Source organism: Lampris incognitus, chromosome 1 (assembly GCF_029633865.1).
Source record: "Lampris incognitus isolate fLamInc1 chromosome 1, fLamInc1.hap2, whole genome shotgun sequence".
Lineage (NCBI taxonomy): Eukaryota > Metazoa > Chordata > Actinopteri > Lampriformes > Lampridae > Lampris > Lampris incognitus.
Genome location: NC_079211.1, coordinates 28,193,471 through 28,206,082, shown reverse-complemented (window position 1 = coordinate 28,206,082; position 12,612 = coordinate 28,193,471). Strand labels below are relative to the sequence as shown.

The 12,612-nt window shown below is 43.8% G+C and overlaps 2 protein-coding genes across 3 annotated transcripts in view; one reads left to right on the top strand and one right to left on the bottom strand.

Moving 5' to 3' along the window:
• The window catches only part of LOC130110196 (putative methyltransferase NSUN7), a 65,204-nt gene extending 61,881 nt beyond the window's left edge, over positions 1-3,323 (top strand). Inside the window, 2 exon segments of the mRNA XM_056277213.1 lie at positions 1,660-1,948; positions 2,905-3,323. Of these exon segments, the coding sequence (XP_056133188.1) occupies positions 1,660-1,948; positions 2,905-3,323 (708 nt within the window).
• Positions 3,324-3,708: 385 nt separating this feature from the next.
• The window catches only part of LOC130113216 (amyloid beta precursor protein binding family B member 2), a 42,442-nt gene continuing 33,538 nt past the window's right edge, over positions 3,709-12,612 (bottom strand). For both annotated transcript variants that reach the window (XM_056280775.1, XM_056280784.1), the window contains 6 exons: positions 12,161-12,275; positions 8,954-9,029; positions 6,381-6,461; positions 6,044-6,159; positions 5,725-5,907; positions 3,709-5,632 (listed from right to left, as the gene is read on the bottom strand). In XM_056280775.1, the coding sequence (XP_056136750.1) occupies positions 5,456-5,632; positions 5,725-5,907; positions 6,044-6,159; positions 6,381-6,461; positions 8,954-9,029; positions 12,161-12,275 (748 nt within the window). In that variant the 3' untranslated portion in view covers positions 3,709-5,455. The remainder of the gene's footprint in view (positions 5,633-5,724; positions 5,908-6,043; positions 6,160-6,380; positions 6,462-8,953; positions 9,030-12,160; positions 12,276-12,612) is intronic.

Below are 12,612 nucleotides of genomic sequence, written 5' to 3'. Positions count from 1 at the left end.
CACATGTATTCACATGTGTGCATGTACAGATGCATGCAAATGCATGCTTGCATGCAATTACAGTCATGCACATGATCACAGATAGAGAGCCTTTGCGCAAATACATAGACATCTATGTAAAACTAAAAATGGATACACAAATGGGTACACAAACACAGAAACGCACAAGAACATGCCATGGCTACACCTCCCTGTTGACTGTGCTGTACGTTTGAATAATTCAGGTGGCAAGGAGAGCGCTTGGCTTCTGTGTGGGCTGGTGCTGGGACAGCAGGTGACTCTGCAGCCAGTAAAAAGGACATTGTACCTCACTCCATTCCTCCATCCTCTTCTCTCATTCTTTCCGTCTTACAGCTTGTGTTCTCCTCAGCATTCCTTTTGTGTCTTCTGGACTCCTTTCCTCTCCTCTTTACTCCTCTGCTAGACAAACTTTACACTATATATATGGTATGTATACAGTGTACCTGGGTCTGAGGTTCTGTATCAGATCAGAGCATTCACTTTTCTGAGAACATCTTTTTTATTGGACTTATGAACTTATTTAGGTACCATACGAGTCTAAATCTTTGATCAAAATTCCAGTGTCTTCATTTATTGACTACATTTGCATAGGGCTCTCTTTGGAGTCCTGTATACCCGGGTATGGACCGTCGCAGTCTCAGTACACGCTTAGTCCTGGTATTAGGCCACTGTTTTTTTCTTCTATAGTTCATTATCATTGAGTATAGTCATCAAGTGTTTTATCTCTAAATCTGTTACTGTGCTTTCCAGCTTTCCCCACTTGTTACCTATTGTATGTGTATCCATCTTTGAATAGGGACCCCTGCTCTGTGAGGATACTCTTCCTGAGGTTTCTCCTATTCTTTTTATTTATTTAGTTTTTTAAAAGTTTTTTTTTCTGTAGCCTTTCTCTCAGCTGAATCAAGGGTATAACATTAGAGAACGTTGTCGATTACTGCATCAGTTTATCTTTCACTGTGTGAATGTAAAGGCCTCAGTTTACAGCGATTCAGGGCTACATAGGTAAACTTGAATTGAATTAAAACCTTTGTAAAGAGGAATTCAACATAGGCTTATTAGTGGACAGTTATCTATTAACCTTTTTTTTTTTTTAATGTTGCCCCTTTTTCTCCCCAATTATATCTGGCCAATTACCCCTCTCTTTTTGAGCTGTCCCGGTCGCTGCTCCACCCCCTCTGCTGATCCGGGGGGCGCCCCAACCGACCAGAGGAGGCACTAGTGCAGCGACCAGGACAAATACCCACGTCAGACTTCCCACCCGCAGACACAGCCAATTGTGTCTGTAGAGATGCCCGACCAAGCCGGAGGTAACACGGGGATTCGAACTGCTGACCCCCGTGTTGGTAGGCAATGGAATAGACCACTACGCTACACGGGCGCCTATCTATTAACCCTAATTAATAATAATAGTAATAGTACATTTTAAATGATAGTGTTAACATAAGTATGGGTCATTCTAAGTGATCATTCGCATAATCCATCTAAACAGCCGTAACCAAAGGGATGGATTTTAGGTCATCGTCCATAATTAGAGAATCTGGTTAATTCTTTTGTCAGTAGCTTACATTTTGGTCATTTCTTGAGATATAAAAGCTGCCAGCTTGGTCTTCTTTTCCATTTACTTTTTGCTTCTTGCAGCCTGAGCCAGTGGTTGAAGAAACAGCACAGGAAGTGCTTGCTAGGGCAAATAAAAAGGGCCTATTGGACAGAATTGGTACCAACCCACTAACCAAAAAAGAGTATCTTGGATATGCTAACCGGATGGGAAGAGCAACTCACCCCCACACCTCTCAGTCCCGCAACTGTGCCTCCAACATCAGTACCCAGTCCAGAGCCAATCAGCCGAGGAACTACAAAGTCAAGGGAAGTGCCTCTGCTACTATGTTTGAACAACAGGAAGTGAGCAGTGGGCGACTTTCTCTACAAGGTAAATGTGAATACTTTTGCTATGCAAGTTAATGGGACATTTTGCCATTATTATTGTGGATAATATGTCAGTCTTGGCTCTTTTATTGAAGCAAAAAAAAAATGCACCCAATATTGGCCAATATTTTTCTGACTGACTCTAGTCAGTACTTGACTATAGAGAGCTGATCATAAAATACCCAGAATTCATTGTGAACATTGTGGTCTGACACACACACACACACACACACACACACACACACACACACACACACACACACACATTTCTTGCAGCTCCTCTTCAGTGTGCTCCAGCTCATACCAGTACAGTAAACTCTGCCAAAATAACATGAAATATGTCCTTATGCATCATGACTTCTACTGTTGCATCTTGGTCAGCCATTTCTGGTTTGTGTGTTTAACATTTTAAAATTTCCTCAATCTAAATGTCTGTCTGCGAATGTGTATCATTACCAACTCTTCCTGGTTGAAGATGGAGAACCGGGCACAATGTTCTCTCCCCCTGGAGGTGTATCAGAGAATCAGGAAGAGAAAGGACTCATATATCCCATTAGATTGAAATTCCTGTTGATGATGCCATGGGGTGTGTGTGTGTGTGGGGGGGAATTTTCGACTGACCCACAGCACTCCCCAGTGACACAGAGCGAGTAGATTGACATGGTGCTGTCCTTTCATAAGCATGACTGAGGGATAATAAATGGAGATAAAGTTGAAAAACATTAAAGTTTCCTTTTAATTCAATTCAATTCAAATGGTTTTATTGGTATGACGTAACAATGAACATATTGCCAATTTTATATTGTTTATTTATATTATTAAATTTGTTTAACGGTAACAATATGAATTAAATTTATATTGTTACCTTTAGATATATACTACTATAGCACTTCACCTCTCTGTCTCTTCTTTCCAGGATTTACACTAACTCTGTCCATTAATTTTGTCTTTGCCCTGCAGGAGAGGCCAAAGCTTCTTGCAGGCAGGCCCCAAACAGCACTGTTTCTACCTCCTCTACATCTTCCAAACTAGCCCAGTTCATGCCTTGCAAGAGGGCCACCTGCCTAATCAGTACTGCAATGCCCACCAATGGACACCCTTTGTCAACAACCCCCATGTTCAACTCCAGGTCCACTCCTACCCAATGTCCAGCACTTTCTGCCCAAGCAGCCGCAGCGGCCCAATCCCCTAAGGTTCACCAGGAGGTGCTGAGGCCCATGGCTATCAACCTGCCTCCTGCCCAGTTCCCCAATTACTTCCCACCCAAGTACAGCCGGACAGGAGGATCTGTTTCCTGCTCTCCCACACCTGTATCCCCCATGCATAGCCGCACAAGCCTCAATAAGCAAGCTCTGGTCAAACCCAAGCCTTGGCTCTGACACAGAATTAATAGGCAATTATAAAGATTTAACAGAAAAAAGCCATACCAAACACTTGACTAAAGTTCATAGTACTGCAGTAACAAAAGAAAACACCCAACATGCTAAAGTTGCATTAAAAATGTTAATTGCATTGCCAATTTACAGGTCTCATCAGAAAAAAGTGATGTCATCTTTACAAATGCCTCCAAGGCAAAAATGCTCTTGCTATTTCACTGTTCTATTTGTGCGATATAGAGCTTTTCACAGTCCAGATCTGTCTGAACTGCATATATTTTCAACACTATACCAAAGTCATTAAAATTCAACATCAAGATAGAAAGAAACTGTACAAGGTCCCAGTAAACAGGAAAATGACAATATATGAGGAAATTGAAGCTACTCCTTTTTATGGTAATGCATTTATTCTCACAACAGATTACATTTACATGGTGTAGAGAAGAGTGAAGAACAGAATTGAAATGATTACATTACCTTCCCTGTTTGATTGTGTGTGCATGTGTGTGTGTGTTTTTCTCTCTTGGATGGGATCGTATTCACAGAGTTCATGTCAAGTGCAGGTAGAGGCCCGGGGCCACAGGAGCAGTGTTTTCGTTCTGAAAGCTGTGACAGCAGACTTTTTACTGCCATGTGTCTGTTAGTGTGTATGTATGTACGTGTGTGTGTGTGTTTGTATGTGGTTGTGTGCATGCACACATGTGTATGTTTGTATGTGACTGGGGTTATATTGGGCTGGATTTACCTAGGAACATTTTTTTAACACTTGGTGCACAGATTACATCTTTTCAGTGCAGTCTAAGCAGGGCAGACTCAGACATTATGTAGTTTAACTGTTTAGATAGCCAAGAGCACATCACATCTGTCACAAGGTCAAAGCCCTAAATTGCATTCATTTTATTTTGCCAAATGCTCATTGTTATATATAGTGTTACTGCCTCTTTGGAAAAATATATCATTCTGTTAATGAGATGAGCTAAATTTGATACCCTAAGATTTAGTTTTGTGAAAAAGATAGAGGATAATGTTTTACCTTTGATCAGACTAAAGAATAAGGCCTTTAGAAATCAGATCGTTTGGACCTGTGTAAATCCAGCCGCGGATGAGTTGGAGTTGGCTTTAGTGCTGAGAGCATCTATTCACATGTTCACCCGCTCCTCTAACCAAGACCCTTACTAACTCATCAACATAACACATAACCCATCAAGATAACATGCAATACCAACATCCATATTTTCTCATTAGCCAATACCAAAAGCTCTTCTCCTTCATATCCACATGATCTCTATCACGAAACCCTTTCTTCCTCCATACAATCATTTACATATTACTTTTTACAATCATCATTCATCTTCAAAGGAGAGAGCAGTTTTGTCGATCCCTTCTCTCTCTCTCTCTCTCTTTTTTTTTAAGGAATCAAAGGAGTCAAAGGTTGCCACTGTGTTTAGTGAGCAACTGGAGGGTGTTGATTAGTCAATGCCTTTGTCTGTTTCGCCTTTGTGGCTTTTCTCATTAAGCTGTCTCATCTCCATGTCAGCAAGAAAGATACCTTAGAGACCTGCCCTGCTCTGGCTACAGTAGTTTGGCATACAAATTGGTACAGTTCAACAGCTCTTACTGGGACAAGGACACGTTTAAAAAAAAAAAGTCAAGAAGATGAAGAAAAACATTTGAGGAAACCACTGAGTGATTCAATTAGCCAGTTATAAACAGATTTGATTATTTTCTCTGGGTACATCCACGTGTTTGTAGTAGGTAGGTGATCAAAAAATAATCAATTCAGCCAAGTCTCATTTAAAACTCCATATTAGGATATATGTAGCCAGCAGACAGGTTCCGTTAGACCAGTGCAGCGCTCAGACCAAAGTGTAACCAGTGACACCAGTTGACAGCAACTCTGGATGCTGCAGCTTCCTTTTCTCCACACAGATAAGTTCATTGATTTTCAATATTCATCATCAGGTAGGCTAAGGGGCCCAGCCTGCTTCCCTTTGTCTGCAGTGGTGTTATTTAACATATACTGTATGTACATTCTTGGTTACCATGGCTGGCATTGATAAGGTGTTGTTGTCGTGACGATAGTGTGAGTGGCGTCCAGGTGGCTAGTTGAGGGGAGGTGTGGTCGGTGGTAACGGTCATTGCTGGGGAAGTTCCGATGGTGGTTTCTTGGGTTTCAGAGTGTCTATGAGAGACTGGACACCGCGCTTTACACTGGTGGTCACCCGGCGTGTCACCGAGTCTGGAGAGGGTGAGGAGGAGGAGCCAGCACGCTGGGATGGGGGGCGAGCCACCAGACACTTCTGATACCGCAGCTGGGGAGGAGAAGGAATCATACTAGTTGGTGTGTATATCACTTAGCTGAGGAAATAAAGGAGATGAATAAACAGGCCAGAAATGGTCTTACCACACATGCTGCTTGCACAGCTTCTGACACACTGCCTGCGTTGGGTTCACACCAGAAGACATGGCATTGGAAGTGCTGGTTCCCAGAGTCCATGATGAAGGCAAACGTGTGCACATCTCGACCCACACCCATGAAGGACAGGAAACGCACGCGACACTCCACTAGCACCTCCTCCTCCTCTTCCTGTTCAAGTTACCCATGATAAAATTCACACTGAGCCAAAACGTGTACCTTATGTGCAAATGTCTATCAACAAAGAAAGTTGTGTTTTTCATCTATCTGTTATGATTGCGGACGACAAAAGTGGTGTGCAACATACCTTCTCCTTGATGACAGCAACGGTGGCGTCAGCAACACTGAGTATAACTGGGGTCCAGTCCTCTTTGCCTGTGGAGGACAGGAGGCTATCTATGGCCCCATTGATTATGTCCATACCTGGGGATAAAGAACAGTTCAGCTTTAACAGTGAGACAAAATGTGGATTACATAAATCTACATTACAAACACTGGTAATACGTTGTGACAGGTGTCTTTGTTAGTGCACACTGCCAATAGTAAAGTGGATGCTGTGTCTTATACTGGGGAAAGTGTGTGATTTAAAGGGCTTAAATGGGATTACAGTTTGAACAGCTGAAGAGATGTTGTGGTTCTTTTACCTATGGGACGAGATACGGAAGTCATGCCCAAGTACAGCACGTGAAACTTCTGCACCAGCTCAGTCTTTGGCATGGGAAACTCTGCAGCGAGACAACACACATCAGCACACACACACACACACACAGGTCCACTGGGACAAAGAACATGACGCAATGTCGATAAAACACATACAGGCATATGGAAGATGAAGACACAAGTAAATAAAGATGTGAAGGGCTGAAAACAAAAGGAATCCCCCACAAGCACATGGACACAGAATATAAACACAGAGATCCATGGACATGCACATATACATAAATGGCCATGGACAGATGGACAGACAGACAGACAGACAGACAGACAGACAGACAGACAGACAGACACCCACACACAGATGTCCCCCTTGGGGGTGTATTATCACACAAGGACATCTAACTCAAGAGTCCACACAGGGTAATTGGCTTGGAAAATAAATAACTAAATAAATAAATAAACATTAGTGAATATTTTAGAATGCTGTTGATTTTAACTGGGTCATGAAACAAATATCAAAAAGTCATATTCACACATGTGGACAGAATATCAGAGAGCAGTTTGTAATGAAGAAACACCTCCCTGCAACGGCCTCAGGGCAAAAAAAAAAAAATAAAAATCAAACATTGGGGTGGATGAGGATTTAAGATGTTTAAATACTGTACTGCAAGTAATGGTCTTTTCTTTTCAAGTCTGACATCATCTCAGAGAAGAAGAAATGAATTAAAGACTAAATGCTGCATTAAAAGCGGCTGAATGAAGTGAGATTGCAGTTTAGGCTTATCTGGCTATTGCTCAGTGAGTTCTTTAAGATGCAATAGGTCACAGACTACATAATTTGAGCACTGAGGAAAAACCACCATTACAGTACAAATTCTGTTTGGATTGAATGTTTGACTAGAAAGGGGAGATGTCTGCAAATCTGAGTCAGATGATTGGTTGGTAATTGCATGTATCAAACAGAGGGTTAGTTTAGTTAGTTTATCAAATACTGAATTTTTATCGAATATGCTGACAAAACACAAAGAAAAGAAGTTAGTTGAGCAATAGCATGACTTTGTTCACATTTTTATCTATTTATATAAACAGAGATTTTGCATTTCAACTGTTGGAAGACTGCAAGAGACAGACATGGGATACAACAGGCCTTTATTCCAGCATGGGGTTGATTCAAAAGTTATTTGGAGATAAACTCCACCAATGCTTTGTATGTGGCCCCATCCAGATGTAAGGAGGACATGACAGCATAGGATGAACCAGATCTGAACCAATGCAAACACTGCAAATGGAAAATAACAGCTAAATGGATTGGCGGACTCATCCACAGGAGCACATTCACTCATCTTGAGCTCTACTGGGTCTTTTTTTAGTGTGTGTTGTTTTTCATCATTAAAAATCACGATGGGTCGGGGCGTCCAGGTAGCGTATCGGTCTATTCCGTTGCCTACCAACATGGAGATCGCCAATTCGAATCCCCGTGTTACCTCCGGCTTGGTTGGGCGTCCCTGCAGACACAGTTGGCCGTGTCTGCGGGTGGGAAGCCGGATGTGGGTATGTGTCTTGGTCGCTGCACTAGCGCCTCCTCTGGTCAGTCGGGACACCTGTTCGAGGAGGAGGGGGAACTGGGGGGGAATAGCGTGATCCTCCCACGGACTACATCCCCCTGGTGAAACTCTTCAGTTAGGTGAAAAGAAGCAGCTGGCGACTCCACATGTATCGGAGGAGGCATGTGGTAGTCTGCAGCCCTCCCCAGATCAGCAGAGGGGGTGGAGCAGAGATCGGGACAGCTCGGAAGAGTGGGGTAATTGGCCGGATACAATTGGGGAGAAAAATGAGGGGAAAAAAAATCACTATGGCTTCAGCCGGGTTGATGGCTATACTTATGTCAGGGATGTTTCTCCAATGAACTGTTTCATTGTGTGGTTGGCGTGAGTCTGAGGAGTTCCAGTCCTCCCCTCAAAGAAACACTAATTGGCTTTTAATGGGGTCGACCGGCTCCGTGGAGCAAGGAGCTGGTACAAATCTTTAATGTTCTGATGCCGGAGCCCCTGTCCTCACAGTCAGCAGATAACATAGCCTACACCAACTGAAGTTACAGGACAGGACGAATAGTGCGCCCTCTTTTCCTTTTCATTCTGCAATTATCGGGAAAAAAAGGGGGGGATACAACGGGACCGCGAAATGGGAAATGGTGGATAGCATTAGCGGTGCGAGGATAACGCTCAGTTACTGTGCGGCAGGAGTTGTTCTGCAGTCAGCATTATCTGGGGCGTAAGTGAACCAAACACTGCTATCTTTTTCATTAACAAATGTTCGCAATCTTTTCTCAGTCGGCGGGGTCGTTTTTTGTTTTTTTGCTCCCCATTTACAGTTTCACTTGTGGATGAATACTGCAATGTGAAGCAACAAACAGCGGGGGAGATAATATACAGCCCAGCTGAAAAATCCAATTCCCTAAACAGAGAACTATAAAAGAGTGACACCCAAGAGAAAGATGTGTATGCACGTGTGTGTGTGTGTGTGTGTGTGTGTGTGTGTGTGTGTGTGTGTGCGCGTGTACCTTGTAGGGGTACATCAGAGCCTGTCTGGGCGGAGCTGCCAGCTGCAGCCTTGGCACTCTTCCTTTCAGCCATAATCTAGACGAAAAGAGAGGGGAAAGAGAGAGAGAGAGAGAGGAGAGGAAAAACAGGAGGAGGGGGAGAGATAAAGAGGGAAAGGAGATAAAATATGGAAAAGATGAAAAACATGGGGGGGGGGAAAAGCAAGAGAATAAAGGGGAGGAGGACAGTGGATGAAAAGCAGGCTGGGGGTAAGGGAGAGAGAATGAGCGAGAGAGGGAGAAAATGAGGAAGGGTGGGATGGAAGAAAAGGGACAAGGGAAGGCAATGGGAGAGGGAGAGAGAGCGGAGAGAATTGGAGGGCGCAGGCAGTGGAGGGGAGAGACGAGAGAGGTTGAAAGACACAGCAGAGGGTTAGAGATGCATGAAGAGGAGAGGATTTAAGTGAACACAGACAGCGCAGTGCCTCGCGGCTCAGATTGCCTCAAAAATGAACAGTGAAGCGCTAATTTTCAACCGTGACTTCAAAGTGTTTCCGTTCAGACCGGCGAAGAGCACGGAGAAGAGCGAGCCGAAGCGGGTAAACAAAGGCTAAGTCAACAGCTGCTCCTTGAAAATTACATATGAACATTGAGACGTTTCTCAACCACTGCATTCAACCCCCTTTCTCTCTCTCTCTCTCTCTCTCTCTCTCTCTCTCTCTCTCTCTCTCTCTCTCTCTCACACACACACACACACACACACACACACTCTTTCTCTGTCTTTTACTCCTCCGCTGAGATGTCTGAGAAGAATGGTGTGCATGGCCCTGCACAGTGCTGCTACAGACATGGTTGATTAATAGTAGGTGTCATTACTCAAAGTCTGTGGTGAGTCTGCAACTCTGCTCATGGGGGAACATGTAAGCAGACTCATGCAGCACACACACACACACACACACACACACACACACACACACACACACACACACACACACACACACACAGCATGAAATGCACAGCTGGTGCAACTCGGGGTTTCTAAGTTCTCCCGCCGCAGTGGAAAGAAACCCATGTTATTTCCACACATGCACACACCAACACACACCACTACTCAAACACTCCCGACTTGCTTTCATCAATCTGGGATAAGTAATGGGAAGCCGCAAACATGAGATTATTAGTAAATGGGTCAGCGCTGCCTCTAGTAGCAGGAGCACAGAGGAGATGTCTAGTTCCAAGCAGCGCTGTTCTCTACAAGGTCACTGCTGGCCGTGGGACGGTGCCTCGGCTTCGGTGTGTAGAACAAACAGGAAGGCTGTGTGCGCACACGATGGTATCAGACAACTTGAGGGCAAAGAGCGAGACTTGGCTTTACGCTCTGCTTTCACATGTTCAGAGGTCTGCACTTCCCCATCTCCAGGGGGGTCAAGCTGTCTCTCTCTCTCTCTCTCTCTCTCTCTCTCTCTCTCTCTCTCTCTCTCTCTCTCTCTCTCTCTCTCTCTCTCTCTCTCTCTCTCTCTCTCTCTCTCTCTCTCTCGCACACACACACACACACACACACACACACACACACACACACACACACACACACACACCCCAAGTTGAGTTTATTTGTACAGCTCTAAATCCCAGTTACAGTTACACAGTGAGAAATGGGTAGATACAGTAAATGACAACGGACAACACCCTATCCTCAGACCCTCGATTTAGATGAGGTAAAACTTGATGACTTGGGTGTCCGGGTGGTATGGCGGTCTATTCCGTTGCCTACCAACATGGAGAGTGCCGGTTCGAATCCCCGTGTTACCTCCGGCTTGGTTGGGTGTCCCTTCAGACACAATTGGCTGTGTCTGTGCCTCCTCTGGTCAGTTGGGGCACCTGTTCAGGGGGGAGGGGGAACTGGGGGGAATAGCGTGATCCTCCCATGCACTACACCCCCCTGGCGAAACTCCTCACCGTCAGGTGGAAAGAAGCGGCTGGCGACTCCATATGTATCGGAGGAGGCATGTGGTAGTCTGCAGCCCTCCCCGGATCAGCAGAGGGGGTGAAGCAGCGACCAGGATGGCTCAGAAGAGCGGGATAACTGGCCGGATACAATTGGGGGGGAAAAGGGGGAAATTAAAAAAAAATAAAAAAAATAAGAGAAATAAAAAATTGATGACTTGATGAGGAAAAAAAAAAGGGAGCAATATCATGAAGAGCACCAGAGAAGGGCTCTTTTTCCACGACGGGTAGTGATGATGCTGAGTCGGCACTGTAGACTACTGAAACTGTGTAATTTCATCCTATCAATAATTAATTTTACCCCCTTATACTAATTGTTCTCGAAAAAATCCTGTATGCACTCCCATCCTGTAATCTGGAACTCTCTGCAGAGCGGTTCATTTAATTCAATTTTAATTTATTTCTTTAAGTCTAATTTCTGCAGACTTATGGGACTGACCAGCAAAATGAATGCTATTCAAAATATAAAGAACCCAATTTGACTACCATTGTACTCTGTGAATGTGCTGATGTCTTATTTTAATGTGTAACGCTTTTGTTTTATTTGTGTAACTTGTTGTGCGGCTGTCTTAGCCAGGGTGCACTTTTATATTCCAACAACTTTTTATTAGCAGAAGACATTATCGGGGCTGGGCAGATGTGTTCCACATTGTTGTAAAGTATACATTAAAAGAAAAGAAAGAAAAGGAAGCAATAACAAGGACATTGATAATCGTGCTAAAATAAAACAGCCCCACCCCATCCCCCCACCCCTTTTAAATTAGATGTAGACTATCAATGTGTTTTCCTTGGTAAAATAAAGGTTATAATAACAGCAACAGCAACAACAATAATAACAATAATAATAATAATAATGAAACTGTACCTCTCTCTTTAGCGCTGACTTGTGTCTTGCATGAATGTTCTGTACTCACAGAAATGTTTTCAAGGCTCGACTGGTAACTTTTAACTATCGCTTGCTTGTAATTCTGCAGAAATCTGATTATTCTACTGTTGCCCTTTTTGCACAAAACCCTGGAAAAGAATGTCTGAAATCTAAAATAACGAGAAAAAACAACAGCACAATAAAACATTCAAACACATGCATGCATATAATCAGACAGTTTCGCACAGAGAAAGATCTCTCTAAAGTGGCTCTTCCTGATTACGATCCATTTCAGTGCAGCAAAAAAAAAAAAAAAAGCACATTCACACTGAGGGTGCTGTGAGGGCAGTGACACCCACCTTGGAGCAGATTTCGTGGAGACTGGTGGCTATGGCTGCGGCAGGCGTATCACACCGGAACACGTGGCATTTCAGCACCCGCGTGTTTTTGTCTCTCGCCACATAGGCAAAGTCCCTGGGGGGAAGGTGGAGGGAAGACATATACATTGATCACACACCTTGAGCCATCACACATGACTTCGTGATGCAGCCATGAATCACAATCACTGTTGTTTACCTTGCCTGACTGCACAGCGTAACAGTTAGTGGGTGGTAGGGTTTGAAAACAGCCCTCTGAGCGACCTTCATCTACTTATAAATCCCTCTGCTGTTCCTGGTCTGACATTTGATTTAGGACAGAAGCAACACTTTGTGCCTATATGTATGTGTGTTACCTATCTATATACATATTTACTGCTGCACTGAAAACAACGGAGGATATTTTTCTTGTTTATCATCCTCCTTCGTATTGC